General features: G+C 35.5%; 1 protein-coding gene across 1 annotated transcript; it reads left to right on the forward strand.

Moving 5' to 3' along the window:
• Window positions 1-4,731: 4,731 nt before the first annotated feature.
• On the forward strand, window positions 4,732-12,370 carry LOC114544801 (ALK tyrosine kinase receptor-like). The gene is made up of 6 exons (XM_028563318.1): window positions 4,732-4,789; window positions 5,754-5,888; window positions 7,482-7,708; window positions 7,913-7,967; window positions 9,283-9,810; window positions 12,042-12,370. Exons 1-6 carry the CDS (start codon window positions 4,732-4,734, stop codon window positions 12,368-12,370), a joined length of 1,332 nt encoding a protein of 443 aa, XP_028419119.1.
• The last annotated feature ends 760 nt before the right edge of the window (window positions 12,371-13,130 follow it).

Below are 13,130 nucleotides of genomic sequence, written 5' to 3' on the forward strand. Positions count from 1 at the left end.
TGCAGGTGAAAGAGTTGCTCACGAGTTCAACAACGAGGTAAATCAATGGACGACTTGGCTTTACATCAACGACAAAGGCCATTTTCTAAAAGAGCTTACTAAAATTAGTAAAACTGCCAAGTTTGGCTGGGACTTGTTGTAAATTATGGAAAACATAGCCATACGAGTTGAAGAATTTTGTATACTTTTGTTTTACTCCACGAAGTTTTGGGAAGAGTATTGCACCGGCATCGCAAAAGCGTAGGTTCGATTCCTGCCGAAAGACCGATAGTTGACTCATTTTCCATCGACTGTTCCAGGTTATTTCTGGTTCAATTGACCTAGCTCCTCGGTGATCATTAATGCATTGAATGATTTAGTTACCGCACTAAACATTTGTCTGCGCCGGAACATGCAATATCCAATGCAACTACGGATTCCTTACGACTAAACAACTCCGAATTGCAACTGCAAATGCAACAGCAAACTGCAACTGCAAATGCGACTGCGCTGTCGCATTATTTTGTTACAAGGGGTGATTTTATGTAAAAATATTCTTTAGAAATGAATAACCAGCTAGAGGTAAAGTCTTTCTATATAGAGGACTTTGCGACCGCTTGATTGAAACACTAACTCGGAAAAGTTAATTGTTAATCACCTCACGATTATTTTCCGTCGTCGCAAGTGCGTTTTCGCGCGAAATATACTAATATTTGAAAAGAGCATGTGACCGTATTTATCTGCGTCAGAGTTTTGTCTCCCAAGAATTGTGGTGCACGGCTCAGCTTGAAATCAATGGCTTATTTTCCGATGCGCGATTTGATTTCGCTCGCATGATAAGATAATTCCTCCAAGAGGAACAATTAAACCGTTCTTTTGATAATTATTCGTCATGATAATTGTGTTTCCAAACCAATACTATATAAGCATTTAATTAAAGCAGTTTATTATAAATTATGGCAAGCGTCACTTCCGATGCGATGGAGCTCCGTGATTGGCTGTGAAGAATTTTCAGCGGTCCATTACTTTCCCGTAATGGACCGGCGTTAGCGGCGATCTATTACGAGATGAAAAACAGATAAATTCTTAATTAAAAAAGCACAATATAATAAACTTTTATTATCCTCGCTTTTGCTCAGTCTTTACCGAGAAATATATATATAAGACTTCGATCTTTTTGCACAAACCTCGCTCTTCCAGCTCGGTCTGTTCAAAAAGACCTCGGTCCGATATTTCTCGGTAAAGACCTCGCGCTCGGTTAATAATAACAATTCAAGTTAATAATTAATGACCATTTCGATGGCCATTACGAGAACTCGAGAAGCTATTGGCTCATTAATCCTGAGAAATGGATGCCGCGCAAGGATTGGATATTTGTTGTGATGCAATTAAATTTGTTTATATAATACGGAAATTTTCCCTTCAAGTGGACGACGCTGGGTTTACTGCGTATAATAGAATCATTTAATTATACAACACGCCAAACTTAAATTGATAATTACAGCTAGTGCGTGTAATATACAGTTTGTATCCCGTAAAGCGAAGTCCATCCTTAAAGTCAGCAGCAGCCATATATTATCAAGGTAGGGAAATATTAAGCTTGCCCTTAAGAGGAATATCCATTTTGTACCCCGTTCTAAGCTAGGTTATCGCTAACCCTGCATGGGTTAAATTTTGATCCGTTGTTTTAGTTTACGTGCTTCTGCACTGTCGCTTGTTTAAAATCTTTACAAAATATGATTTCTATTGAACCAGAAAATACTCGTGGTAAAAATATTCAACTTTTATGAAGAAGCGATTAAAAAAATTGATGTAAAAATTTGCGTTAACCCTGGGAAAGTTAAAAGGCTTTTGAACAACCGACCCCACAATTAAATGAATATGTTATATATACGCGCACGCATGCAATTTCAAAGTATTCATATCGGATGCAGAAATATAATAAATAAAAGACATGGATTGTATACATCTAGATGCTTTGGTATTTTCAATGCTCACTTTGCTTGGTAAGCTTCCATTGAAATTGGATAAGTTGTCTGTGAATTAGTTTTTCGAAAATTTTAGTTGAGATCTTATTATTATTGGGAATTGCTATTAAAGATATTCAGAACATACGATGATATATAGTGCCAAAAATGCAGGCATTTCCCAAATTTCATTATACTGGGGTGTTTAAATAAAAAAAAAACGAAAAAATAAACCAGTTGGAATAATTTGTTATAGACACATTTTTTATTTTTTTTCTGGTAATGGCAAAACAGCATCTACGAGACTTGTGTCACAGGATAAACAAAAAAATATGAAATTAAAATTTTCCGGCTTCATAGAAGAAGTTTTAATTATACCACATCCGTAACAAAAAATGGGACAAAAATTTTTAGTACTAGATCATGCAAGAGCACAAATTAATGCGTAGCGTATATATATTCTCGACAACGCAAAACAAAACGACGGTTTTGCTATCAAAGCGTTAGGGACGAGTATAGTCATGATGAATGTATTTTCTAAACTGAGATTAAGTATAATATTTAACTTAAACTCTATGGACCATTTCAATGGTCGTCGCGAGAAATCGGCTCACGATTAATGAGAACGAAGCGCTGGAAAAACCACTGGGCATTTGCGGTGAGATAATTAAACTTGTGCATGTATACGGAAAATTTTAAATGGACGAAGCTTGTTTTAGTCGAAGCTAAAGCAGGCCTAACCTCACGCTTGGTAATTGCAGCTGCATGGCGTATTGTTGAGTTTATATAATATTGTATTTTATAAGAGAAAAATCTATCCTTGAAGTCATCCACAGCCATTTTTAAGGTAGGGCAATATTAGCTTGTCTTTAAAAGCGATATCTATTTTGTTTCCCAAAATTACAAATGTTCATTGAATAATTTTGACATATATCCCAGTGTGCGCATGCAAATTTTAAATAATATCTGTAATTCATTGACTATAGCTATAGACGCCGAAATATAAACAAACGACAGCTATATATTTGAACAAAATTCGGTCTTTCATCTTCATATGCGTGTATACACGTGCAGTTGAAAATTTTTTAGGACAAGTTTTAAAAAATACTCGTTGCATAATATAGGAAAGCTATATATACAGCAGGTGCATGTATACCTTAATTGGTAAACATGAAGTAATTAACGGGTAATTTGATCTGAACAAGCGCAACAGTATTAGTCATTTCTACCCTTTATTTTAGTACATCAATACTAATCCATGCCGGGGTATATCATAGCAAACCAATTCATAGGTATAATTTTAGGCTATACCTATGAATCTTCCTCCACACATGATAAAACGGTTGCGTGAAATATTTAATCATTTCCAACACTATTAATTCTGTTAAATCGAAGAACTTCTTCCAAACTTTCACCGCCGAAACACATTTGCCGCATGTATGGCAGTCACTATACCAAACGCATCTTTCGCTCATACTAATACTGTGTCGAACGACGTGCTCATAAATCCTTACGTTTTTCTGTGTTCGTTATGTTAGGTGACATATATCACCCGTAGTTTAGATTGCAGTGAATAGGTATAAACATTGTCTGCATGTAACATAAGAGACGAGGTGACTCCTTAACCTTATACAGTCTCAGTCAATAGCAGTTCATATATGTCATTCTGTTTTTTGACAATCGAATGAATCAATAAAACACAAGTTTGGAAAAGCTCTCGTCGAAGACAAGTTAAAAAGTACAAAAACCGAAAGAACGCCTCCCGGGTTTGGCTATGTATGTCTTTTCAATAAACCTGTTGGCTCACCTGTTTTCAGGCAATGGCAATAACAGCATCTAAGAGACTTGCGTACTCTTGAGAATAAACGCAAAGCAAAAGAACAAAACAAAACAACAAAATTTCACAGCATAAACAGCCGCGAAAACGCATTGAATTGTAAAACGAATAAGAGGCATTCAAGGTTCGTCTCTCACAAAGTATTAATTATCAGATGTAAAATGGGAGAAAGAATTTTAGTACTAGAACACAAATGCGTAGCGTGCACTTTCCACAACGCAAAACCACGGTTTTGCTATCAAATTAATTAAACTGACTCTAAGGAGCATTGCGATGGTCGTCGCGAGAACTCGGAAAGTTATTGGCTCACGATTAATGAGAATGAGGCTGCTAGGCAAGCATTGCATGAACACTTGTGGTGATGCAATTAAATTTGTGTATGCGGAATATTTTAATTTAAAGTGGACGAAGCTTGTATCGGGGAGCTAAAGCGCGCCTATATATAACCTAACGCTTGGTAATAACAGTTGGCGTATTATAGAGTTTTTTGTATTCTATAAAAGCAAAATCCATGCATCCTTAAAGACAGCCACGGCCATATAACAAGGTAAGGAAATATTAAACTTTCCCTAAAGAGCGATATCGATTTTTTTTCTAAATTAAAATTATACAAATGTTCATGTGAACAATTATGTTATGTTATTCGTGTGCGCATGCACATTTAAAATATCTATAGCCGTCGCACGCGAAAATATTCTCTTGGAATTCTAATTATATTCTGTTGTCATAAGCACTATTACAAGCAGGAGACAGCCCGATCTCAGGAAAAGAAAATCACACAATATCTGTAGTGAATGGCCCAGAAAAACATGAAACTTGAAAAGAGTAATTTTCAGATGTTTTCAATGATATAAATAACTCAATACCAACAACAATATTTCAATTGGAGTACCAGATCTCATGCTAGAATATTTCCTGGGTGGAGATTACAAATTTATTCTGATGACGATGGGCTTGAAACGAGCTACGTACGCGTCAAATCACTCGTGTGTCTGGTGCAAGAAATGTAAGGAGGACAGATGGGTTATGAGTTATGATATGCATGGAATATTATAAAACTCATCCTCTGAAACACACCCTTGAGGAGATCATTAAGAAATCAAAAAAGAAAGGAAAGAAGGACAAATATTGTTACGAGTTTGAGCCGCTATTGCACATCGATACTGATCACATCATTTTAGATGAGTTACACCTTTTATTACGAAGTAAACATTGTATTACAATTAATTATAATTGTTTTTGGCATGAAATATTATACTCTTTCATCATTTGGGCAATGAAATTTAATTTAAAGAGTTTTTGGAACCTTGTTTATGTCAAACTGCCATGCGTTCCGATAAATAGCTATATTGCGGTAAATGTCGACTTGGCGACTCCTGAAACGCTTTCATCCAAAAGTTCTACTGTTGAGAAACACTTCGAAAGCATTTTCGCTATTTGATCTTGTATAATACGGCGTAAAGATAAAAATATAACGAGAATGATACGAGAATTATTTGCCATCAATTATTTTCTTGCACGAGACCGGCCAGCTCACGCGTATACAACAGAACTCTTTTCTCAGCTAGTATAGGTTAAACCGCTAAAATATGTTTCGCAAGGAGTAAATATTTAACGCCATCTCTTGCTCGCCTCTAAAAATCAGTACGCGTTTCGACTTTTGAGCTTTATTTAATTTTAGAAAAGCGGGGCGGACGCAATCGTCAGTGAATTCGGCCAACACCAGACGCCTGAAACGCTGGTTACATTTGAACAAATTAATTGATTGACAGCGGCTTAGACTCGCTGCCAAATCCGTCAGTCATTCGTCGTCGTGGCCTTGCCCGATTTCAGGATCGCCTGCAATACAGTACATGATGCAGGCTATATCTCACGCTGTTCACACTATCATTTGCCACAATTAACAATTAATTTAGGTCTCAGCTATTATATGAATAAAAATTAAATTTACTTATTTTTTTAATTCACAGTTCCAAGACTTGAGAGTATTCAACATCTCTACATCATGAATGTTCACAAAATTTTTCTTTTCCACATTTTGATGTTGTTTACAAAGACGTCCAGTTCAATGCAACACAGCGCCATTTTAAGGCTTGCAGCTTCAGGTAGGCGATTTTCTAGTTACATTATTTTTGCTTTTCGCCCTTGCCTAACTGCATGCATCATTAATTCCTGCTAAAAACCCTAGTTGTTTTTTGCGTAGTTCAATTTTCTCGTCATATTAGAAATAAAATGATACATTTGAACAACAGAATTTAGCTAGCAAAATAGCAACATTATTCATGTACTATTGACCCCCAAGTTATAGCAATGATTGTTAGTCAAAAGTGTTGGTTCGGAAATACTTTAATGGTTTCGTTTGAAAATTATATCCCACGAGAAAACCTATTTTCGTTACTTTTTCTCTCCTTTTTTGTTCCATTGCTGTTTAGTTTGTGTGTAAAAAACTTAACGCGATTTTGTTTGTTTTCGCAAAAGACTTAATTGTATACTCCTCTCGACCAATCAGCATCCGGTAATTTCAATATGCTAATTATATAACAACTGAAATTAGCAAAATAATTTGTTGAATAATTAAAAGCAACAAAATGTCCTCAAAAATTTCCTGCAACGTGCAGTTTACCATACATAGTGCTAGAAAAAAAAATAGGCGAAAACCTTTTTAATCCCCTTTGTTTTATTATACAAATTTGTCGAAGTACAGAAATTTGTCGTCATCTGGAAATTTTTCGCGATAAGCGATAAGATGAGACCTATAGAGATGAGACTATTATTATCATTATTATTATTTTAGGCGTTGGGACATGATCTTTATATATTGATATATATATATTTAAATATTTTTTCGTTTCGGCCTTTATTTATGTAATGTGATTTATTTACCCATAGATATAATGCTCGACATGAATTTTGCATACCCCTTACGCAGCTCAGTTTTCTGAAACGAGCTCCGTCTTCTGCAGACTGCGATGTCACGCTTAAACTGATTGTTTGTGGTTTGGGTATTCGGTCTCGTTAATTTTGCACTCCATTACCTGTCGGTCTTTTAGATAGAGCACAAAGTCCATCGTATTAATATTGGTAGTTGCGCTGAGTGGAGTGCAATTTAGTGTGAAATCAAACGCGTGATTAAGACGGACGACCACGAAGCGGGAGTGTGATTCGTAATCACAAGTTTATTTCACACCAAAATGGCACGTTTATTTATATTCATTTTGAAATCATACAAAAAATTAAACAAATTCAAAACTACGTATTTATTTGCTGATTTATATTTCATTTATTTTTGTCAAGGAATTTTGTACGGCATTAAATTCAAAATAATAAAATTTTGTGCCTTTCTTTTCTGTAATTTGATTGGATAGTTACACTGAAGTACTAAATCTGTTTGGTTATTGTGGTGCAAAGCTTCAATCTTATATTGGAGCTTATAAATGATGTGATTAATGCTCAAAAAATAGTGTGATTTGCCAATTAATCACACTATTTTTAACCAATCAGATTGCAAGAAACATCATTGATTTCAAAATGAATATAATAAGAGTTTTAATTATCGTCGGCAAGCCTTATCCCCTTGGGGTACACCTTGCCTCCCCTCTGTTTATAAAATGACATTACTTAAGTTTCTTATATTCTTTCTAAATATTTTGTTTTTATTTTTATGTGTTGTTTTTCGATTCTATCTTTCATTCGTGCAGGTTTTAGGCTCGTCCATCATGTAATTCGCACATACAATTCACCGGATGCTTTGAACTGTGCTCAGAATTGCTTGGCTAAACAACCCTTTTGCAAATCCATAAATTTCGATACAGAAAAACAGTTTGGTTCTGGCATGAACTGTGAGCTGAACAACGCAACAAAATTAACAAGACCAAAGAATCTTCAACCAGTAAAAAACGTCCATTATTACGAGGTAGTTGAAGAGGTAAGGCAACGTTCTTGGCCTAAGGCTTTATTTCCATGTTTTGTATTATAATTATGGAATGTCACTGTATACATGTCCTTATAGCATGCAAAAAGCCACTTTCCATACATCCACTTTTTTATACACCCTTATCTCCTTCGAGGCTGATAAATGTCCATATTTTAGACCGACAAGCATGCATGTTTATATATCTTCTCATTGTAGGTGAAATCCAAAGTAAAACAGGATAGGAATTCGAACGATTCGTCAGCCATGAAAGGTGGACTAACTTTCTTCATTGTGGATGCATGGGCTTAAATGGGAACAAATATAATGCAACTCGTCTTATGAAACGTTTAGCGTGGCATACTAGTATGAAAACCAAAATTATTACAATACTTTAATTCGAAGGTCGAATAACAACAACAAAAACGATTGTATTGCAGGACGTATTTCTGATAAATTGTTTTAATTTCAATGGATCGAGTTTTATAGATCCTAATTTAGCAATCTGACGTTTCCACATTAAAATGTTTCACTATGAAAATAATTCCAAATAAATGCAATCTATAGAAAATCTGGAAAATGTCGTCAAGAAGAGAGCCTAAAACGTTCAAGGATAACTGTTGCAAATGTTACACTGAAGTCTAATTAAAACTTTAATATCGTACACACGACCCGATATCTTGTCTTTATTTCCAAAATTAACCTTAATCACGATATCTTAATCATGCCCAGGCGAAGCGATTCGGTATATGCTTGTATTTCATGCATTATATTCAGTGAGGAGAAAACAAGACCTCGTTAATTTTATATTTTTACATTCAAAGTTGTTTTTCGCAATATATTACAATCTAAGTTTTCACTTTTATTAAGTTTCAAGTCCTTTTTTGAAGTTGTGCTGAAATGAATAATTATATATTATATAGCTATATAACTCTAAGTTTTAAAAATCAGACTTAATCCAAAGATTTAATTTTACACAGTTTTCGCATATCTTTTAAATACAAAGTACACCGCTATTTTAAAAGGCTACAAAGTGGTGAAGTAAAGGCGGATTTCCACTTACAGCGAAATCTTTCGCTAGCGAAATATTTGCATATTTTCTTTTGAATTGAGAACAGTCAAGTCGCCGTAATTTATTTATGCTGTTAAAATTCAAAAGAAAATATGTAAATATTTCGCTAGCGAACGATTTCGCTGTAAGTGGAAATCCGCCTTAAGAGTCGAATTTATTAAGTGTTGTTATAATTTTGAAAATTTGAGATGAAACGTTACCCGATTTCAAAACACCTTTTAGAGGGCATTGGTATCACTCCTTTTATCCTCAGTTAAAAACATTTAAAGATGTGGTTCTAATCGTTTTAAAAATGCATTCTCGTATTTGGTATATTTCTGCGTGAAACCATGATGAATATAAATTTTTGTTGTACGCGTTTCCAACAAACGTATTAACGCGGAAAAAGTCGTGTCCGTGAGAACTTCGAGAAAGCGTAATTTTGATGATTTTATTATGATTACTTTTATTATGATTTTATTATGATTATCTTATATATTACTATTTTATTTTGATGTTTGTCCTGATCTTGTTTTAGGAAACAATTCGTTCCACGCAAATTTCACAAATCTTGGGGCTTCTGGCCGTCTTGGTCCTAAATTGCTTGGTACTCACTATGCTGGTAAAGACAATGAAAATATGGTGACTGTCCAAAATGGTACACAGTTCTGGACAGTTCCGCACACTGGTACATACGAAATCACAGCAGTTGGTGCGACAGGAGGCTACCAAAGTTCTTTCTTAAGTACACCAGATCGAGGCGCGTACATGAAAGGAGAATTTGATCTTAAGAAGGGACACGTGATAAAAATATTGGTTGGGCAAAGTTGTGAAACATTACCGTTTTGTGGAGGTGGAGGAGGAACATTTGTAGCTACGTCATCGAACACTCCAATCATCGTCGCAGGTGGAGGGGGTGGTTGCTTTAATATCAAAACTCTTTTGCCAAACAGCAAAGCCAGTACCGGGACATTTGGAAGGAGTAACGCGTGTGGTGGGAATTGTTCTATCATCTCCGGAGGTGTTAATGGAAATGGCAGCTTGAATGTACATGATGTTTATTCCTGTAAGTTTTTAAAAGTTAAACCACAAAAATTCATTTTATAGCCAGAAATATTTGCTACGATGGTTCGTAATTTTTGAAGAAATTATTTTTACATCTGAATATGGATGTCATGTTTTTGTTCTATACACAGCTTGTCCCATACGAGCTTGAAATTCTTCATGCCCATGTCCTCCCTTCTAAATTATTACCACGAGTGTTATGCAACATTTTGTGTCTTTTATTATTGTTACTCCGTTTGTTTTATTAATAAAAGGGTCAAAATTACGGCGCTTATATAGCGGGCGGTGAAACGCGCTCACTGCGCGCTGATCGATGTGTCCGATGTTGAAGTGGACTGGCGCGAGCGTGATTTTGTCAAATTCTAGGCAAAAGTGGCCAGGAGTGTGCTTGTGATTCTTGTTATCCCCGAGCCGGTGCGGAGCACCGTGCGAGGGTACTAATTCCGCCCGGAGATTAGGAATTACACCCGGGACCCGGGAGAACATAGCGGAATCCAAAGTTGCCCAAATGTCATGGACGTTCAATGGTCATGGTACTTGTGCGCATGCGCGAAATGCGAACGAGTGTTGACTGGTAATCAGCAACTTCCTGATTGGCTAAGACGAAACGTTTGTGTTTCAGTGAAAAACGTCAGCAATTTAACTGTCATTTTGCAAACTATTTTTTAAAAAAATATTTCGAAAACAAAATATGAAATGTGGAATCAAATAACAGATAAAACACTGGGAAGAGTTTAAAATACTATCAGAACTAGAGGAATTAGCGGTGAAAAGGGATAACTCGATTATAATCCTTGAAATGGTAGGAGTCTATTTTGTTTATTTCGAGGTTTATTTTGTGTTTGCTGTACGAATACATTTTATGACCTTGGTACAGTATGTCGTTTTGCTCAGTTTTGCGAAGACGTGAACGACTATTTAAGGCTTTACATCATCGTTTTAACTTCCAAAAGAGTCCTTAAAAGTGTAATTCGGAGTTTTAATATAACAAATATCACTTTAAAGGTTTATATATAGTCGACTGCAATCACTGCATGAATTTAATAATCGAAAAACAACATTCGACGTTCACTGCTTGGTTATTTATATTATTTGGGCTGTTTTAATTTTTTGAAGCTTTAGCTATAATGAAGTATTAACTCTCACTTAAACTGTGAAAGTCTATAACTTAATGCAACGGAAAGCAGCAGGAAAACGGGTGATTTCACTTCACCTTTACGACTGTGTTTGTTTCCTAAATATTTGAAACATCAGCTATCGGCTTTACATTTAGGACATTTCATAATATTGAAGGTTAGGTCGGGCTAGCTCAGGAAATATTTTGCTTTGTTTGAAATGGCGACGGGTTGCTGCATGCATGTATTTCTAGTATATTTGCTATTATTTGACTTGTATAGTGCCTAGTCTCGCTAATGTTTCGCGCACATTAAGCGGTTTCCAGTAGGCGCAAGGAAATGCCTGAAACTGACGAACACGATTTATAGATATAATTCGGATAGGAAATACACTGGCCCATATATGAGCCGATAGAATAGATGTGTCATGTCTGACTTGTCTTTTATATACATCGTCGGAGAATTTGTACATCACATAAAATTATGTATTATTAATATATTCATAAATACACACTATGTGAGTGCATCAGTAATTCTATTTCCCCAGTGAATTTGCCTGGCATTGAAAATAGTATAGGAGAATCCTAAGCCTCAATATTTGATAGAAATTCACTATGTAAATAGGTATGCACTATCTGCGATCGTATAAAGTTATTTATCTTCTACACAGTAATACAGCGTGAAGATAGAATAACGAAAACGCTACTACGTCTACACTCAGCTTTTTATATTTATATTACTTTGCCAATATTTTCTTGCACGTAAAGTAACTATAGTAGGTGGGACGGTATCGTAACTGGTAGGTAGAACGGCTAAAACATTATTCCCAGAGAATAAATATTTACCGTTAAACTCCGTGGAACGAGAACCTAAATGATATAAGCATTACATGTATTGCATGCATTCATGGTAACATTTTAGCCGTTTTCGCATTTTTCTAAAAACGCAAAGAAAATACTAGAAAAATAATATTTTTTTTCAAAATCCTAAAGATGGTATGAAGTGTTTTATTTATTAAAACACTAATATGCATGGAATAACTTATTATATACGTATAATAATTTTTTGTTGAGTAATGTTTTGATAAAGTAAAGTAAGTACGAAATTCCATTTTTAGGTGGCGGAGGTGGCGGATTTTATGGCGATGGGCCCAGCAGTAGATATGGTGGAGGAAAAGCATTTGTGAATGGGGGAGAAGGAGGCGATGGTTATAGCGTTTTTGACGGAGGGTTTGGCGGGGGAGGAGGTGGAGGAGGAGGACAAGCTGGAGCAGGGGGATTTCAAGGAGGAAGAGGAGGAGGATATTCCGGAGGAGCACCTGGCGTTGCCTTCGACAACTCTTGTGGAGGAGGAGGTGGATCGTTCAATAATGGAAGGAATCAATTGAATAAGGAAGGATATCCTGGTGGTATCCATGGTTTTGTTGAGATAAAACTTTTGATTTAAGTTTATTTTGCACGTGTTTATCTACGCATTTTTCCTAGTTAACGCTCTATAGTTTGGCCATGCGTACATCATGAAGCAACAAGGCCGTAACCAGAAGGATAATTGGAGGGTGGGGGGTGTATATTTATATTTCAGTTCGGGCGGACGGATTTCTATTGTAAGCAATTACACGTACAAAAGAAATTCGTCGGGCAGAACTAGATATATGAGTATTCACCCCGCCCTTCAATTACCGTTCTAGTTACGCCATTATCTAGCAAGAATAATATGCAATTTATGTACTCTTATCGGGAGATCGATTAACAAAGCTTGACATACAATGTTTTCAACATTGAAATGAGTAATTTAGACTTTTGTTTCAAGGTACTTTCAGAGTAGCATCCGTAACATGCAGATTAATATCAAGCTCACTAAAAACTTTGGTAAAAAAAGAAGCTTTCATGCATTTTAAAACCATAATGTACTCTAACTTTCAGTACGCAGGTTTTTTTTTTGAACAGTCACTCCAGTCAGTCATAATAAATGATATGTTACATGGAATGTAGCTGTTTACAGTTTCTTGAAAATGATCAATTTAATTTAATAGTGTGCATGATGTATTCTATAGTTTGAAACAATCTTGAGAAATATAGATAGAATGTCATGCTATTTCGAAATCTCATTATATTATAATTATTATCATTATTGTAATACACGTATTTACACAATGAAATTTTATTAGCTCACACATGTATACATCAATGAGTAAATATAGCCTCGT

This window comes from Dendronephthya gigantea, unplaced genomic scaffold (assembly GCF_004324835.1).
Source record: "Dendronephthya gigantea isolate DGI-Jeju-01 unplaced genomic scaffold, DenGig_1.0 000004F, whole genome shotgun sequence".
NCBI lineage: Eukaryota > Metazoa > Cnidaria > Anthozoa > Malacalcyonacea > Nephtheidae > Dendronephthya > Dendronephthya gigantea.

Bases quoted from the DNA above. Each gene is read 5' to 3' on its own strand.
- LOC114544801 (XM_028563318.1), top strand. From the start codon at position 4,732: ATGGGCTTGAAACGAGCTACGTACGCGTCAAATCACTCGTGTGTCTGG. The intron at 7,709-7,912 runs GTAAGGCAACGT...TTCTCATTGTAG, and splicing joins ATTACGAGGTAGTTGAAGAG to GTGAAATCCAAAGTAAAACA. The intron at 9,811-12,041 runs GTAAGTTTTTAA...TTCCATTTTTAG, and splicing joins TGTACATGATGTTTATTCCT to GTGGCGGAGGTGGCGGATTT.